We start from the raw sequence: 17,596 nt of genomic DNA on the forward strand, positions 1-17,596 counted from the left end.
CCTTTGACATTAGAATTAGTTTAAAAACTCCATGCGAAATCCAGTTTTTTGTGACCACTTGTCTGACTAAGATCTTGTTTTTTTTTTATTAAGCATTTTGTAGAAAATAAAATTATAGAGTAAAAAATTCAGCCACAGAGTGAACCGCCATGAGTTTCCAGAATAAGCTGGATGAGTTCACCAGGAACTTGGACTTGGCCAAGTGGTATATGGGAATCTCGGCGAAGCAGGAGGCCACGATGTCCACCATGTCGGAGAGCCTCCGGGATGACTTCGAGCAGGGAACGGGGGAAAAGATGTTCAAGGCACTGATATCCCTGGGCCTCCAGCCGGTGATATCCAAAAAGAAGATCAGCCGGATCGTGCAGTTGAGCAGGAACAACATACTGGCCTTCCTGTTCTTTGTGATGGAGGGCTACTACAAGACGAAACAAAAGGATGGCGTTTACAGCATTAATGAGCAGCTGATAATGAATGCCATTGCCAAGATCGACATGATGCCCACCATTCGTGCTCTGGACCTTGTACTGCCCCAGGCTCCGGTCAAAAAACAAGACCCCCAAACTCAATCGTTAGCTTCCCTGACCACGGAGCGCCCAAAAAAGAAAGCCTCCAAGAAGTCGCCCTACTTCCTAAGGCAACCGAAGCCGGTTCAAAGGACCTCCCGTCTGACAGCGAAGATTCCCGAGTTTGTCGTGTCTTTCAACTTCTGGCCCATCAATGGACCGCCCGAATATGGCACTGACGATGAGGAGCCTTGGTATGCGCTCTACCGACTGAATCCCGGCCAGCGGCTGATCAAGAAAACCCTCTCCGAGACCCTGGAGCGCTACTTTAAATTGGCAGTAGTGGAGGGGAAGCAGGATGAGGAGGAAACCCAACAAAGTCGGGAGCCCGAGGCCAACATGTGCTTGGTGCACAAGGGTCAGGTGTTGCAGGCCCAGCTCCTGAGGGATGAACTGGCGGTCAAGGCGAGGGATCGCTGCCTGGAACTCCTCGATGTGAACGAGCCGTACACCAAACTTCGAAAGGCCAGAATCGTGGCCCAGTTGGAGCACGACATCGATTTAATCATGGCCCGCCACCGGAACGCGATGCACTGCGACCAGACCAAGGTGCTGACCATCGAGAACTTCAACTGCGTGCTGTGCCAGCAGATGCTGGTATCGCAGCCCTGGCCGGAAACCAAGGGTCAGATTGATCGGGCTCTGGTGGGCGAGGATATCACCGTGGCTCATACTGCCGCATTCGATACTTACCGCGGAAAAAGGCTGGAGGGTGGTGCGGAGAAGCCGGTAAGTTGAGAATTATCAAATACATTCTATACCTAATATCCAATTTAAGAAAAATAAGGATTGCACAGTAGCCCGCACCAGTGGAATCGATACTTGCCGTGGAATAAGACTGGAGGGAGGTGCAGAGAAGCCGGTATGTTGTAAATTACTAAATATATTTATATTATCCAAACCCACTTTTTCTATTGAAGAAAATTAGGGATTGCACAGTAAGAACACCGCCTGCAGAAAAAGAACGCGGAAAAAGGCTGAAGGGTGGTGGAGGAAAGCCGGTAAGTGGAAAATTTCCAAATAGATTAACTTTCCTTACAATCTTTCTGTACTGAAGAAAAAAGACAAGAAGGGGAAAAAGGAGAAAAAGGCTAAAGTAGTGGAACCGGAACCAGAACCTCCGAAGAAGGTGAAGGTATCGCCCTGGAAGCCACCGCCTCGCAAACTCGTTAGCAGCCCCTTCCGTATCCACAACATCGACTTCAACGAGTACACACACGTGTGTAAGCAAGTCGTTGGTCCTACGGAGTGCGATGTTCCTCCGGCTCCCAAAAAGTCGGCCGTATCCTTTATCCTGGCCAAGGGAAAGATCGAAGGGAAGGCACACAAGTGCGATATGCGCATGCCCAACAACAGGCATGTGAAGACTAGGTTCTTCCGTGGACCCCGATCTAACAAGCCGTACCAGTTCAAATACCACCGGGTCTTCCAATCCGGCCAACCGAAACCCTTTGATCTCAGTCATATTATGGCCAAGTCTTTTGTGAAGGCGCTGGATCAGTCGGATGAGGACGAAGCCGACCCTTGTTACATTAAGGAGCTTTTGTCGGAGATGGTGATTGAGGATGAGGCGCCTCCGGATTCCAAGTCCGAAGGCCATCCGGAGCCCGAGCCAGAAAGGAAAACGTTGGAACTCTTTAGTGAGCTGGATCAGAATAAGATCTCCGACAGTCGAGAGACCTTGGATCGGTCGAGCAACCACAGTGGTCGCAGCCATGTGAACTACAAGGCGGAGATCGTGGATGCAGTGGTGAGATGTGCCAAGGCCGTTTGGCAGAAGCGGTCCCTAATAAAGCGGGCCGAGATGGAGCGCATGGGCAGAATGACGCCGCGCAAGGCACTGACCCATAAGGATACGGAATCATTCGATCCGAACGACGCCGCCCAGATGGACAAGTTGCTGAAGGATGGCATGCGGGTACTCAGGAAGGAGCCCCGCTATGTGTTGGCCTGTCTGCCGGATGCCCACAAGCTGCCAGTGCTGCGGGAGTGGGTCAAGAGGAGGTACGGCAAGACCTACAGCCAGAAGGAGCTCGAGGATAGTATAGCCGAGTCGAACAGGATATTCGAACTGGTCACCATCCTCCAGAGCAGTCCCGCCAGTCCCGATCTCATGGGCATCGATCGTCTGCCCAGATCCAAGGAGAACTTTAACTTCTATAAGCAGATTAAGAATACGGTATATATATATATATATATGTGTATCTTAATAATCCTTGATTTTTTTCAGGCTGCCCTGGCGAAGCAAACATATCACGACCACTTGAATGCCCGCTACCTAAACATCGTGAGCTCCGCCTGGTACGCCATGGGTAACTATCTGGTGCCCGGAGGACCTCCTCGCAAGACCTTCTTCGCGTACATAGCTTCCAATCCGCTGGAGATCATGCGTAACAAGACGTGGAATGGGGATTTCCGGAACTACCGCTCCATGCGCGACAAGAGAAAGGAGCAGGAGAGGCTTTTGGGCAAGAAGGACTAGATTACAATAAATTTAAACTCTTTTGCAATCTGGAACTTAGTTATATTTGGGCTTGGTGCAGACCGCTCTTTTGCCGGTGAACCCCTTGTTGGCCAAATAATCCAGGATGCCGCGCTTGGTGTGCACCTTCATTTTACAGATGTCGAACTCCAGCTCTTTGTTGCAGTACTCGGCGCCCTCCATGCGTTGGATGAAATGGATCACGTGGAGCAGCACTTCGCCGTCAAGCTGCTGAATCTTGGCGTGCAGATCAAGGTCCTCCTCGGCTGTGAACGGCTCCTGCTGCTCCGAAGTTCCCAAGGGTGCCGGCGGAGTCGATTCGGGGGTCGGAGTACATTCGGGGGTCGGAGTACATTCGGGGGGCGCACCCATTATGCGGGTGGAGTACACCTCCGGGGAGCTCACATCGTTCTCCGACGATGATGAGGAGCAGGAGGAGGACGTCACTTCTTCAGCGCGCATTCTACTGCCGGAGCAGATGTAGAGGTGCACATGGGAGAACATATCCTCGAAGATGATCTGCAGCTGTTTGGCCATGTGGTAGCAGAGGTGATCGGGATTCGTGTACAGATAGGTGTTGTAGAAAATCAGCCTAATGTCTTTGGCGAAATCCACGGCATTCAGATAGCAACCCGTATTCAAACGATGCCTCACGGTGGACAGATCCATGGGTTCTTGGACAATCTCATGGTAATCGTGGAGGCCCAGCAGCTGGGGATCCAGTGGCTCGTAAAAAACCCAAGCAATATTCTTATAGGTATTGGAAAACAACCTTTTCATAATCACCTTGCAGGCGTTCATTTCCGGCGAGGACCGTTCAGTCTCTTGTTTTGCAGCCATTCTAGAAAAAAATCGGAAAATTCTATAATAATTTCTACCGTTTTGACAGCTTGAACGCAATTCGACTCAGGGTTGCCCTGTACGATGATATTTTTAGCTTATGAAAACTTGTGGGATTGCCACCTCAATCCGAGCAGAAAAGTCAATCCACAAATGCGGTTGGGGCAGCAAACAAATTCAGTTAATTATGCAAGTGGATCCGGCCAGGAATGTATTTCCATAAATTTTGTGTGGGAGTGCGGTCCTTTGGCCCGAATGCTTTGCCTCAATCCTGAAGTTAGGATGGTTAATCTAATTCCGAGACCCGTGCAAACAGTCCTTTTTCCGGTAAACGTATTTAAAATCCCCATCGAGCTGCGGGGGCGAAAATATTTATGGTCAACCGCTGACGTTTGCTATTTTAGAGTGGCGAAATATTTCGTTAGCATAAAAGTTTTGTTAGGACACACAATATACATCATTTTTGGGCAAATATTTGCAGGGCTTTCATTTGGGCAGTCAACAAGTTGGGTTTACAAAAGTAAAATCGAAATCCCGTTTAAAGCCACTCTGTTAAGTTGGCTTCCACAGGCATGAGGGGAAATCCTGTTCCTGTGGCTCTCTCCCTCTGTTAGCTTACGATCCACAACTGAGAGCAACTGATTTACGGAGACCTCTTTTCTCACGCTGTTAAATTACCTGCCACAAAATGTTGCAAATTGGGTGGCAATCGCGGACCAGGTCTTGGCCACATCTTGGGGCGCCTCTTCAGTCTGCTGTTGGGCCTTTGGGGGAATGGTCCTGCGAGTGGGTCAATTGGGATTGCACTCCACTGACCCACTTGCGAATGGGGATTCACCTCTGGGCATCATCTGCTTCGGATTTTGACCTTCAACCCCAAGTTTGGAGACTTTACGCACTGAGTTTGCGAAAACTAAAGAAAAAGAGATTAATCTTCAAAGTATATTTAAAATATATCTAATCAGAAATACCAAATAGCAATATAGATAAAGTTATACCCTATCTTTTTTATATATCCACTTTTTTGCAAGATCATTCGCTTTGGATGCTTCTGACCTAGAATTAATTGATATGAGTGATATTTTTATGCATATCACATGTAGCTGAAATCCCATATGCGAGCCCTTAGCACACGATTTCCTTTGATCTTGTCGATATGCCAGTGGGACAGAACTTCACTTCACATTTCACGGCAAACATGCCGCTCTCTATTGCCGATTTCCAGATAAAAATCTTGTTCGTTTTTCACACAAGTAAAACTGCGACACTCAATCAGTTGGCAGATGAAATTATACACCCAGGTACTGGGCCAGGTGCTAAAAGGATCGCCAGGGGGGCGCAAAGGAAACGTGTGAGGCTGTCAGAGGCAAGCACATCCCTTGCCCCAAACCCACTTGCCACCTGCGAACGAATCCCTACCTGGCCATCCCGCATCCCATTGGAACTGGGCAATATATGGATAAATATAAAAAAAAAGGGCGGCAATATGAAAGCCCTGCAGAAAGGGGGAAGGGAAGAACCAGCAGACGAGGACGCCGAGGCGATATGAGAAATGTACATTTGGACAGGCTACACACACTGCCCTCGCACGGCAGAGCGAGCGAGAGGGGCTATTCGAGCGAAAGAGACGGAGACAGCCAGTCAGATGTCAAACATTCTTTTGACACTTTGTCATAGCATCTCCCGGTGACACTTGTCAGCAGTCGGATTTCGCATTTCGGTGGAATGGCTGTGCCGCTGTTGATTTATACTGCCATGCATATGATATATATGTGTAAATATGTACCTATAGGTATGTACGCGATAGTATCTTAATAGCATTTACTTATGCAACGCCTGAATTCAATTTAGCTAGTGCAGTAATTTACCGTTTTTGGCTACAAATTAACAAACCAAAGTTTGGAATTGATTATATCACTGGATCTATTGCACATACTATTTCTCACTTGAAGAAACCATTGAGGTTGAACTCTAGTTTAAACATCTTTATTTCATGAACGTGACACTGATGAACATCATCTAGTTGTTAAATGAACACAATTCTTTCGTAATTAAATAATATAGAACCCAGTGGATCGAACGCACTTAGGATCCGTATATCACCACTTGGGACTTGATGCCAGCTCCCCGTGCAGAGGTGAATTTGATCGTGACTGTCGTGGATCCCACTCCACCAGAGGTGATTTCGGCAGTGGCTCCACGCATTCTCTTTAGATCCGTGATCTTGATGTAGGTGATGGTCTTTGCAGTTCCCGCCTGGGTTAGAGTATATGTCTTCGTGGTGGTTCCCAGCAACGCCTTGGACTTGGTTACGGTCTCACTGGCGATGAGGGTATCCGTCGTTGCCTGGGTGCCGTAGGTGTAGTCATTTCCTTCTCCGCTGCCGAAGTTCGCATCGATGAAGCAGATGTGAGTGCCGACCAAGAGCAGGAAAACGGCAAAGAGGTACATCTTAGAGGTTGTTTTTTTGGGAAGAGATGAAAGCGTACTGTTTGCTAGGGCAATACGGCGATTCGTTTATATAGGGCCGCCCTGAGTTGTAAATGTAACCCATCTGATGGCCTAAATCGATAGTGGACAAGATAGAGAAGTATCTGTAACACCCACGCAACGCTATCACGAACAAGATGCATTCTATCTTGCCACACAATGAAAACGGAATGATTATTGGGAAAACTAGTCCATCGACTATGAAATGCCTGCCCTTTTACAATGTGTGGGGTTTCAAAAGCGATTGAAATGATCTTAGGAACTTTCGTATTTTCTTGTCTGGCAGAATACATCACTTAATTAACGAGGAGCGATCATTAAGCAAAACAGGTTTAGTTGCATCCAATGCGATTTTTTCGGAGAAAGTGAAACCTTTGACTAATGAAGCTGGGTTTATATTTGCCTCACCATCAAGTAATGCAAGTTCTAATTAATTAATGCTAGTCAATTATATTGTAGAGTAAACAGTGACAAAGTACTTCTTATTGCCAAATCCAATTCTAAGGCTGGTTATCTACAAGAACTTAATTAAAAACAAGTGACAACCTGTTACTCAATCCAAACAATCTTACAGTTTATATAGACAAACAAGAAGACGAAATATATCTTCGTGCGTCATAAGTGACAAGTTGCATGTTCTTCTATTTTGACGGGGTTCACAGTAAGATGTTTTGGTAAATGGACATATATCGATTTCAGACGATTTGAAATGTGTTTCTTGTCTTCTCCTCATGAGTAGCAAACTTTCACAGAGGAATATGATAATTAGTTGGTTTGCAATTTAGGTTTTTGGATTCGAGGTATGGAGGCTTTCAGAATAAACTCAATTAGCGCCCCGAATCGAGCGAGTGATTTTGCTATTTAGCTAGCAAGTTGGCGGCCATTTATCAGGGAATCTAATCTAATCCTTTTGCTGGCCAAATAAATTAAAATGGAAAGCCTTTTCGGCAGCCGAACCACTAAATTACACCAATGATAATTAACCTGTGCGGCTCCGGATTGGCGGGAGCGGGAAAGTTGGAGTCTCGAGCACTTTATTAGGTCTTCGACCCAAAGCGGCGGAAGCGAAAACGACGGAGGAGCATCACCGAGGACGAAGGACCAAGCAGCAAGAGCAAGGAGCAGGGAGCGCACTGAAATTACAAAATGGCGCAAATTATTGCGGCACAGACTCGACCTCGTTGGCTATTTCCGTCGGCAGGCATTTTTCCAAATGAAGTTTGCAAGTAATCATGAAAAAGGTAATTTAATAAAAGCAAAATCGAGCAACATAAAACTAATTTACGGCCTGAAATTGCCTGTGAAAAGCGAGTGAAAACACAGCAAGCTCTCCCACCTCCTTTGGCTGAGGTCAGTCCTTTGAAGTTCAAGGTTAGGCACTCTCCGCTGGCCCAGCTGCCACTCTGCTCCATCCAGGCGAAATAAGGGACTTGTGAGGAGCAGGCAGCAGGACATCGATTTACCAAAGGATACGCCCTCCTATGCATAAGCTCCTTGAGTGCTTCCGTCTCCTCGACGACCGACTGTGCCACATGTCCAGCGGCAGCAGCAGCAGCAGGACAAAAGCAGCAGCAGCAACATCAAGATCCGCAGCAACCATATTCCTAGTGGCAGCAGCAGCAATGCTCCATAAGCGGCTCAAACTGGCGGAAAAAAGAGCAACATTGGAGAAGGATTTCTTCACAGTTTCCCATTATCCCAGAACGATAAAGAGGAAACCATTTTCTGTCTGGGCTTCTGTACCATTTTTCAATGTTTATATATTTAACTAAACTAAACTTAGTAGAAAAGTGTGAAGGCTGCTATTGAGCATTTTAAATTTGAGCTTAACATTCTTGTGAAATTATGCTGCATTATAAGCCATAATCAACACTCAACTAACAAATTTGTTGGTAAATTATTTCAAAAGTGGCTTTCAGCCCCACAAAACCCCGGCAGCCACACATATGACAAAAGAATTTAAGAGCTTATTTATTCCACACATTTTTGAACCCCCATCCGCTCCAGTTTCCCCATGCTTCCCATATCCCATTTTTGGCTTGTGTCCAAGCGCTGAAAATATTTGGCCACAAAATGTTACAAGGCCAAGAACTGCAGCAGCAAATATGGCTAAAAATGCTAAAGGACAACATGCTAAAGTTTAAGCAAATATGTTTGCCACCGAGCAGAATCCACCCCCCAGTGGCCTCTGACCCCCAATTTTCGGCTTCCTCGCTCGGTTGCGAGTCCAAATCAAGGCATTTAAGCCAGAATTTCAGTGAGTTCGCTGCTGCATTATTTAAAAGTTGCTTTAATGCCAGCGAAAGTGGAGCCAACCATTGGGGATTTGCAATGGCGGCGGAGAAAGTTTCCAGGCCTACGCAAATGAGACCCAAGGAGCAGTGGGTCGCCACCTGAGCAGCCGGAGAACATGGCCATCTGGAGCAGGAAATCTTTTGCAGCAGAGATTGAGTAAATATTTTCATTAAGTAAATAATAGATATATTTAAGATCATCAAATGGAATGTTTGGTTTCAATGTTTGAGCATGTGGTTTTCGGTAATTTTTGCATACATGTTGAAGTGGGGCTATCTGGCTAGCTGGTGGATGCCCCACGAGCGTGACCCACTGGACCAACTACTACCATGCATGGTAGTACCACAGGCAAAAATATCAATCTGTTTCCAAGGCTCCTGGTCCGCCGTCCATCTCCAGGCAGCCACTGAACATAATCTAAAACAGAAATGTTAAAATCCATTTTAATTTCTATTATGCAAATTTGCTCAAGTGCCATGTGTCGGGTTGTCGGGGCGACGTCGGATTGTAGCCCACTCCAGACCAGAAGTGGTCTGCCCCACTCCCCAACATGCACACACACATTTTCGAGCTGGAGAAGTGGCTCAGTCTAGTCGGGTTCGCCTTGTCCCGAATGCATAATAACTTTATTACGGTGCAGATGGGCTCCTAGTGGGCTGGGGGGATGAGCATCGGGCAGTGGACACCCGGAAAAATACAATCGACCCTTTGTGGAGCGAACTGGCATCTGCAAATGAGAGGAAGGGATGATAAGACCAGCATCTAAGCAGTGTGAAGCTACTATTACCATATCGATGGGGCGATGCTGACTATATGTGAGGATAGTACTGTGATAAAGTTCGATCTATTGGTGTCCAACTGTACTTGGGACCTGCCTCTTTGACTCTAAGCTCCCGTGGCATATGCGGCAAACTTTTTGCGAAAATAGTTTTGGTTGAAAAATTTGAATGCATAATTTTCATAGCTGCATCCTTTCATTTCTGACATGGCCAATTCAATTTGTGAAAATATGGCACAAAGGCGACCGGCAAAACAAGGCGAACCCGACATACTGGCATATATTCCGAATATAGTTTGTGGCCAGGGAGGAGCCCAATTTAAACGCTTGCCGAGTGACACATGCCGGGATGCGAGACGGGGGAAGGGACCACTAGACAGGACGCAGGACACGTTGCGATCCGGAGACGGGGAGATGGGAGATAGGAGACGAGCAGACAGGAGACGGAGTTGCGACAGGAGCCACATTGCTGACGACAAAGCAAAGTGGGTCAAAAAGAGGAAAAATGCGAGGCATTTCTCGCGGGTGTCACACACACACACACACGCGCTCATGTTTAACATCCTCGCGCCCTTGTCATGGCCTCCACCCACCACTTCCCACCCACTCCAGACCCACCGCCTGCCACCCACTCCCGACCCACCACAAAGGCCCAGCGGTGTCAGCGGCGGCACTTTGACATTTTTGGAGCAATGTGCCCTGCGGCTTGAGCGGAATGGGGGATGCCGGATTGCGGAGCTGGGGAGCTAAAGAGGGGCAAGGACGCGAGGGCACGCTCTCCGCTCGATTGAAAGGCAAATCATGTGCGGCAACAACAGCATATGAAACAAAACAACGCAAGTTCAGTGGCGGATTAACCGAAGCCTGGATACCCTGGAATATAAATGAACATAAAATCAATGGAAAGCTGTCCGAACAAAATATAAAGAAAACGTTGGTGTAAGGGAACTTACTCTTTATATCTGGCATGCTCCTAGATATCTAGCTTGATATCCATTCTACACAAGGGGCGAGCCAAGGAATATACCTTCTCCAAGTCAGGGAACACCAATGCAACATGCAAATAGAATAAATGGAGCGATGGAATGGGGACTGCTGAATGTCGTGAATGGAGGATGAAATGGGGAACGGGAGCCCAAGGGGGAATCTAAGGAACCACGACATTGATTTCGCATTTGGCATTCGGAGCCGCCGCTTGGAGACCGGAGTTTGGGGATTCCCCCGGGGAGCGGCGGTGCGAATCAGTTTGCGTATGTCAATGGCGTTCGTTTCCTTTTGCAATAAAATTTTATGAGCCGCCGTCGCCTCGGCATTGTCAATTTTTATTGTTATTGTTTCGGCAACATAAACTTGAAATCGATTTGGGGGCCGGGCGGGGAGGGGCCGAACTGAGGCACAACCACAAGTTTCGCAAGTCAAAAGCTCAAGTGACAAAGTTTTATTTTGATTTATGGCCCGGAATCAGGAAGCCGGAATAGCGAATAGAATAGAACTGCTCCCAAGATCACCAGGCAATAGCCAGCGCCCACTCCCCGCCAATCCCGGCCAGAAATCAGGAGTCATCGTCAGTCGGCCAGATAAGTAAAGGCCAAAAAACGAACCCGAACCGAAACCAAAAGCCAACCAAAAACTTGGCCAGCAGGCTGAACAAATAAATCACACAAATTAAACACAGAGTCGAATGCAATTTGACGTCGCAAAGTTTTTCCGCACGGATGGGAAAATGGTGGGGGTGGGTGGTTTGGGTGGTTTTTAGGGGGTTTTCCGAGCGGTGGCGCCGCAGAAATGAAGACGCAGCAGATTGCGACCGCCGCTTTTATGATGCGGCCAGCAAAAGTTGGTTGGTTCTTAGCCCGGCTTATTTGCGCGTCGCCTTCGTCCTGCGATTCTTTCGCTTTTTTATGCATTTGCCTTAATTGCATCAACTTGGGAATTGTTTGACCAGCGAATTGGCCAAATAAATTGTTGACAAAGCGGTTAAGCGATATGCCCCATGGCGTAAGTGGTTTTGTAAGCCCCATAGGATTAAACACATTAAATTCAAAAACATGCTCCTTAAATATTAAAAAGTTGATGTAACCAGCTGTAGCTGCTGCCTTTCTTAAAGCTACCTTCCTTAATTCAATATTATTTACCCAAGCAGTTGGCCAATTCACTGGATTGTCTTATATCCATTAGCAATCGATAAACTCGAGTCGCCAATTTCCGCTATCTGCCAGTCAATGATTGTCGCACTCCGACTGCTTAGATGCTCTGGTAGGAGCTCCCAATCCCGAAGGGGATGATGAGGAGATGAGTTCTCAACGCATTCACACGTAAGTCGTTTGTAATTTGGTCGAGTTCATAATCATAATAATTATGGGCTGTGCGAGGCGGGGGTGGGACTTATGGCCAAGTGCTACGGAGCTTCCGCTCCGGATTGCCTTTATGAGCCTTTTTTTGCCGCATGTCCATAACATGCGCAAATAACATAATTTCTGGCATTAAAATCAATTTTCATCTTTCCCCAGACGCCGTCAATTGTAGCAGCTGCTTCCATCCGCCTGCCCAGATTTTCCCCTATTTCCCTTATTTTCTCCGCTTGGACTCGCTTCCGTTCTATTTGCCATGAATTGGCCGTGGCATTGTCGTGAAAATAATGCAAATAGTAATTTCTGGAATTGCCATTTTGGCTGCCATAGTCAACTTCTGGAAATGGCCATTGCCATTGCCGTAGCCAGAGATTTCTGACTGCGAAGGCCTCCTCTAATGACAATGGGCATCATTTTCATTCCCATTCCAAATTTATTCCCACGTTGTCTGCGGTCTGCGAAATGGCGCCCAACAACAATGTTACCCGAAATTGTCGACCAGACAATATTTTCCACACGACAACAATCATAATGGACAGGCTGTGGAGAAAAGTTGGCGAATGGGTGGGTATATGCATACTGCCAAGCACTTTACTCTTAAAGGTTCAGCGTTGGAATACTTGAAAACTATTCGAAATATTATATTTTCAAACTTGAAGTAAGACCACCATTATACCAAGTGAAAGCAAGACTTTCCGCACTTTAAGCCACAAGTTCCATGGCGAGGATTCCGCTATCTGGAGACTCAATCCCTTAAAGGCTTAACCGAAGTGTCAAAGCCAGGAGGAGTGGAGGCTGGGGAGTGGGCGGGCCTTCCTGAGCGGGCTCTCAAAGTGAAATAAACATTACAAAATAATATAAATGCGAAATATATACGGCAGTGGAGCGGGCGGGCGGGGGTTTGCACGCTGAATGTGTGAAAAATGAAGGGAAATGCCGCGACGCAGAGGCGGAAATGAAAAATGCACGAGTAAGAAGGAACGGAAATGCTACCAACGGCGATAAGAATGCTTAACAGCAGCGGCAGCAGGAGCAGCACAGTGGAGGAAGTAAACCCGCATTGAAGAAGGAGCAATGCTTCCCCCCTATTACTAAACATTAGTGAAAATTAGTGAAATAAACTCCGAAACTGCATTAATAAAGAGGAGTCTTTCATTTCGCAAAGCTATGCTATGATATGTTGGAATAATCCCTATCTTATATAGCATACTCTTAGTTTTAAGTGTAAATATCTGAACAGGTTCAAACCATCAGCGACCAGTACCCATTTTCTAATTTGCCCTTAAGCAATTTGGCAATCGAAGCGTGCGGAAAAAGCCCCTTTTTGTTTGCTTGTGTTATGACTCTTCCGTTTCCATCCCAGCGACTCCACTCATTCCTCCATTAGCCCAGCTGGTGAGCATGTGTTCCTCAATTGCAAGTTAAGCGCCAAATTGGTACCCCGAGGACCATCCGACGTCGCCTGATTTGCGCTAATTGCGTCCTTGAGTGGGAGGACTCAGCACTGCACTTTCACCTTCGACAGCAACTCCTCCAACCCATTCAACCCACTCAAAACAGGAAGCAGAACGTGCCATTTGGCCAGATCGCCACAGCACGGCGAAGATTTTTGGAGGACACTGTAAAACCAAAAGTCGCTGTGCAGCTCTAATGTAAAATGATAAATAAATTAGTATGGTGTATCTAAAAGCTACTAAATACTACATGTTTTTAAATACCCTAGTGTGAGCAAGTAGTTTCTGGTTTCTCTCCGTGTACCTGCTATTAACATTACTCCTTTTTTTGAAGTTATCGCTGCAAGCGAATCTCTCGGGGTGCCAAATCAATTTGTGCAGCGCGTCTGTTTGGCTTTTCACACCCACGAAGTCTTTGTCCTGCGAGAAGGGGTATCCCTGGGCAAAAACAAAGGACTCGAAAGGACAGCGGCGGGACAAGAAGCGAGTCATTAGGCAATAAGCAAAAAGTAAAGCAGTCAAGGAACAAAAGCCAGAAATTTGCACACGCGCTATCAATTTGAGGCCCAAACAATGGCACTTTTTAGCCCTTCCACGGGCTATTTGTCTCCCGTTTTCCGCTTGCTTTTTATTGTGTGCAGCGGCGTGTTCGCAAAACGCGTGCCGGCCATCAAAAATAATAAACACCCCTAATTTCGAGGACCAAACAGGAAGAACTGATGGCGTTGGCCCAGCCCGCCCCATTCCATTCCATCGCAACGACATACCCGATCTCCTCAGTTTCGGGCTCTCATTAAAATCAACACCCAGCGCTGCTGATGATATTTCAGAGCTCGTCATCGTCGACGGAGCGTCATTAATATTTGGCGCTTAGGCGAATGCAGCCGCATGAATTGTGGCCAAGTCCTCCCCACCAGCAACATCCTGTGTTGGGTGGCAGGACCTCCCAGCGGGCGTTGTACGCTGGGAGAAACCAATTGGCTCATGAAACTCATGTAGCATTTGATGGCGTAGCTAATCAAAGGGACAGTGATCCATTACGGTTGTTCATGACAAATGTATTCCAAGCCTATATTCCGCACCTACCCACGATTTTCTTGCAGTGCACCCAGAATGGCAGGATGACGCGTTGTTTTGTCCCATTTGCAGCGGCAGCAGGAGCAGGGGAGCACACGCAAAAGCAACAGCAGGAACAGAACGAGGAGCATGAGCAGGAGCAGCAGAGATTTGGATCTTTTGGTCTATTGTTTGCAGCATCGAAATAATGCCGTTTCATGCATATGCATTCACCATGGGGCATCGGGGCAATGGGGGATGAAAAAAGGGGGAGGGGTTCCGGGATATAGAATAGGGAGGAGCTGTGTGCAGACAATCAAATTTGATGTCAGAATGTGCCGGCGAATGAAAGCGGTCTGTTTAATATGCATATATGCATCGCAGTCCCAGTTTAGGTTCCAGTTTTCGTGTCATTCCGCACTCCGCCACCCACCATGATAGCCCCCACCCAAGCACTCATCCTTTTCTCGCTGTGTATGCATGGATTTGCCAAAGCGCATCAAAATAATGAGCAGCCGCCCGTAAATATGCTTTAAAATTTTACGAGTTGTCATGGGGGATTAATGGGGGCCAAAAAGGGATATTGGTGGATCCATTGTTCAGCGGAGTTTTCCCAAACGAAAGTTGAAGCTAGATTAGACCGATTGTACACCAGTATCATGTGCTGATGGGTGTGGAAAGTGCTCGGAAAATACTTTTTGACCAACAGCCAAAGGAAAATCCCAGAGAATTACATTCACTTTGGCATGGTTGATGTAACATTCAAAATACAAAATATTAGCTTCCATCAAAAGTAAAAACTATATACTAAATTAAGAGTTTCATCAAATTAAGCCAATCATCGCCCCAAATGTGTGGATTACATGGCAAGCATCTGAAATGGTTTTCCATTCTAGTCTATCCAGGAGGCAGGTGTGGAAAGGTGGAGTTGGTCTTCCCCTTCATGGGCTTGGACTTTGGAGCCCGGCTGTTGGCTCTATTGGTTTTCCTTCGATGCGTGCTAAAAGTGTTTTTCCTCAGACGCTCTGCTTGCGTTGTCTTCGGGGGTAAACAGAAACTCGACAACAACAACGGAATCAACTATAAGGAGGACTTAAAAGAAACACGTAGAAGAGCTGTAGAAAGTGGCTGGAAAAAGGAGGAGAACGTGGTCCGAGGAGCAGGCAACTCGACGCCGTTGCCCCTGCCACTGCCAGTGCCACTCGTTTCTGTTTTTGTTGCCAATGTTGTCCTGAGTGGTTGCCGTTTTGCACTGCCAAGGTCACAACCCACTCAAAGTGGAGCCAATCAAGTGCTCGTTGAGGTGGTCAAGTGAATTATTGGGCATGGGCATGGGCATGGACATGGGTTACATGACTTAGGCGAGTCGAATTTGCATTAGCATCAAGTGGCTGACACTCTCAATATTTATTGAGGTGTCGAGTGATTCCATTTCGATGATTGCTTATCGATTTAATGGAAATTAACCATCACCACAATTACCCAGTCAAGTGAATAAAATGCGGGTAGTGTAATATTATTTCAAGAATAAAAACAGGAGAATGAATGTAAAAATACTTACAAAAAATACTCTCAACTGTAAATCAAATCTCCTAAATTTCGATTTTAATATTAACTCCAATAACTTGCTATCCCAAGTACTTAAAACTTTAAAGTGCTTACTAATGCTTTTACGCACTCACAGATTGAAGCACACACACACACGCAGCTTCTAGTGCCAGTTGCCTGTGCCAGATGGCGCCACACAAATTTAAACTCTACAAGGCGCATTTCTGTTGCAAGTGCAGCAATAAAATATTTGCAATTTAATTAAACGAAATTAAACAATCCTGCCAGCATTTGTGCAAACATGTGTGGCAATTGTGCTTGCCTCGTAATCTAAATTTGTAAGTTGCCATCTCTGTGTCCCCCTCCTGACCCTGCGGCTCTGTCCGCCCGTAAGTCCGTCCGCCTCTCTGTTGGCCGGTCAAGGGGAAGTTTTTGGGCTTCTGGTCCCGTTTCCACTTTTGTGGCAACTTTCTTGAATGTCTCGCAGCCTGAAGGCGCCAGCAAGGAATAGTTTTCACGTTCTATTTCTTTCGCCCAGAATCCAACAGAACTCAAACAAAAGCACCGAGGCCCGGGGAAGGAAGCAATAAATGTAAAGTGAAGTAAGAAAACTTTTCATTCTGATTATGAGTAGACAAGAGCGGGCAGCTGGAGGCGGGAAACACTCGCATTTGGTCAGCAAATCGATTCAGCTCGGATTGTGAATATGCAACAGACTCCGCACAATCAAAACATGCTAGCCAGTGCATATTTGCATAAATATTTGCACACGCAACCACCGAACAAACCGGCCAAAGTCAATAAAAAGGATTTTCACATTGGCAAAAAGTTTTTAATGAATTTATTTTCCCTTGGCGGCATTAAAACAACGAACAATGCCACCCCTCCACCCACCGCCCGAGCTGCCTTAATTTACGACATCAACAAAATGTAATACACAAGTTAGACAATAAAAAGCATCGACATCTCCCATCGAAAGCAAACAAACAAGCTGCACAGCACGAAAACGGAAAATGGAAAATGGAAAATCCGAAAGCCAAAGAACAATGAAGCAACAAAGCTGCCATAGCAAAAAAGTGCACTAATTGAAATATATTTCCCCAGTCACGGGCTTAATTTCAAAGAAAACTTGGCAGGTGAAAAGGTCAGTGCAATGAAAGGGCTCCAAGTTGTATTGGGGGCTTTAAAATGCATTCTAGAGTGATGTATTCAGGAAGTTATGAAAGGTTTGTTTGCAAAGAAAGAAGCTATTGTTAGCCCGTCAATGGCGCGCACATAAAACAAACGTCTTATTAATGTTTCACATATATATCGAAATAATCGTTATCGTTCCAATCGAACAAAGCTATCGAGAGCAACCGTGATAAAACCAAAGGCCATCAATTTATGAAACCCACAGCGCTTTGTAGCGAACACAATGGTAATCACGTTTACAACTCCTTGGGAGTAGCAATTGACCCGATTGCCGGCCACAGAGCATAATCGACAATCGAAGCCAGGAATTGATAATCTAAACACTCCAATTGAATTGCAATTGCAGTTACACATAAATAATGTGTCCCCTTGAAGGGGCAGCACGGTGGCCGGGGGTCGAGAGCTTGTCCTATTCAATTAGGGGCAATTAGACCATTTTCCATTTTCCAATGGACAGCGAATGGCGCTCCCCGCCTGCGTCACTGCCACGTGAACAGAAGCCCAAGTCCCTCCATATGTATGTATGTACATTCGATATGCAT

At 46.4% G+C, this 17,596-nt stretch overlaps 3 protein-coding genes across 4 annotated transcripts; 1 reads left to right on the forward strand and 2 right to left on the reverse strand.

The window, feature by feature from the left end:
- Positions 1-39: 39 nt before the first annotated feature.
- On the forward strand, positions 40-3,076 carry LOC6615684. Of its 2 annotated transcripts, none has more exons than XM_002040019.2 (5): positions 40-1,295; positions 1,345-1,428; positions 1,487-1,567; positions 1,624-2,745; positions 2,797-3,076. In XM_002040019.2, the coding sequence occupies exons 1-5, from the start codon at positions 150-152 to the stop codon at positions 3,046-3,048; spliced, it is 2,685 nt and encodes an 894-aa protein (XP_002040055.1). In that variant the 5' UTR covers positions 40-149; the 3' UTR covers positions 3,049-3,076. The 2 variants fall into 2 exon arrangements, with proteins under 2 accessions (XP_002040055.1, XP_032572244.1); XM_032716353.1 differs by having other exon boundaries at positions 1,354-1,428.
- An 8-nt stretch (positions 3,077-3,084) lies between these two features.
- LOC6615685 (bromodomain testis-specific protein) lies at positions 3,085-3,906 on the reverse strand. The gene has a single exon (XM_002040020.2). The coding sequence runs from the start codon at positions 3,886-3,888 to the stop codon at positions 3,085-3,087; it is 804 nt and encodes a 267-aa protein (XP_002040056.1). The 5' UTR covers positions 3,889-3,906.
- A 1,946-nt stretch (positions 3,907-5,852) lies between these two features.
- LOC6615686 lies at positions 5,853-6,371 on the reverse strand. Its single transcript, XM_002040021.2, has one exon. It carries the CDS (start codon positions 6,337-6,339, stop codon positions 5,974-5,976), a length of 366 nt encoding a protein of 121 aa, XP_002040057.1. The 5' UTR covers positions 6,340-6,371; the 3' UTR covers positions 5,853-5,973.
- Between the last annotated feature and the right edge of the window lie 11,225 nt (positions 6,372-17,596).

The sequence above is a fragment of the Drosophila sechellia genome, chromosome 2R, assembly GCF_004382195.2.
Source record: "Drosophila sechellia strain sech25 chromosome 2R, ASM438219v1, whole genome shotgun sequence".
Classification (NCBI taxonomy): domain Eukaryota; kingdom Metazoa; phylum Arthropoda; class Insecta; order Diptera; family Drosophilidae; genus Drosophila; species Drosophila sechellia.

Excerpts from the sequence above, each read along its gene's own strand:
- LOC6615685 (XM_002040020.2), bottom strand. The coding sequence starts at position 3,888 with ATGGCTGCAAAACAAGAGACTGAACGGTCCTCGCCGGAAATGAACGCC.
- LOC6615684 (XM_002040019.2), top strand. The coding sequence starts at position 150 with ATGAGTTTCCAGAATAAGCTGGATGAGTTCACCAGGAACTTGGACTTG. Across the intron at positions 1,568-1,623 it reads AGGGTGGTGGAGGAAAGCCG|AAAAAAGACAAGAAGGGGAA; the intron begins GTAAGTGGAAAA and ends TCTGTACTGAAG. Across the intron at positions 2,746-2,796 it reads ATAAGCAGATTAAGAATACG|GCTGCCCTGGCGAAGCAAAC; the intron begins GTATATATATAT and ends GATTTTTTTCAG.
- LOC6615686 (XM_002040021.2), bottom strand. The coding sequence starts at position 6,339 with ATGTACCTCTTTGCCGTTTTCCTGCTCTTGGTCGGCACTCACATCTGC.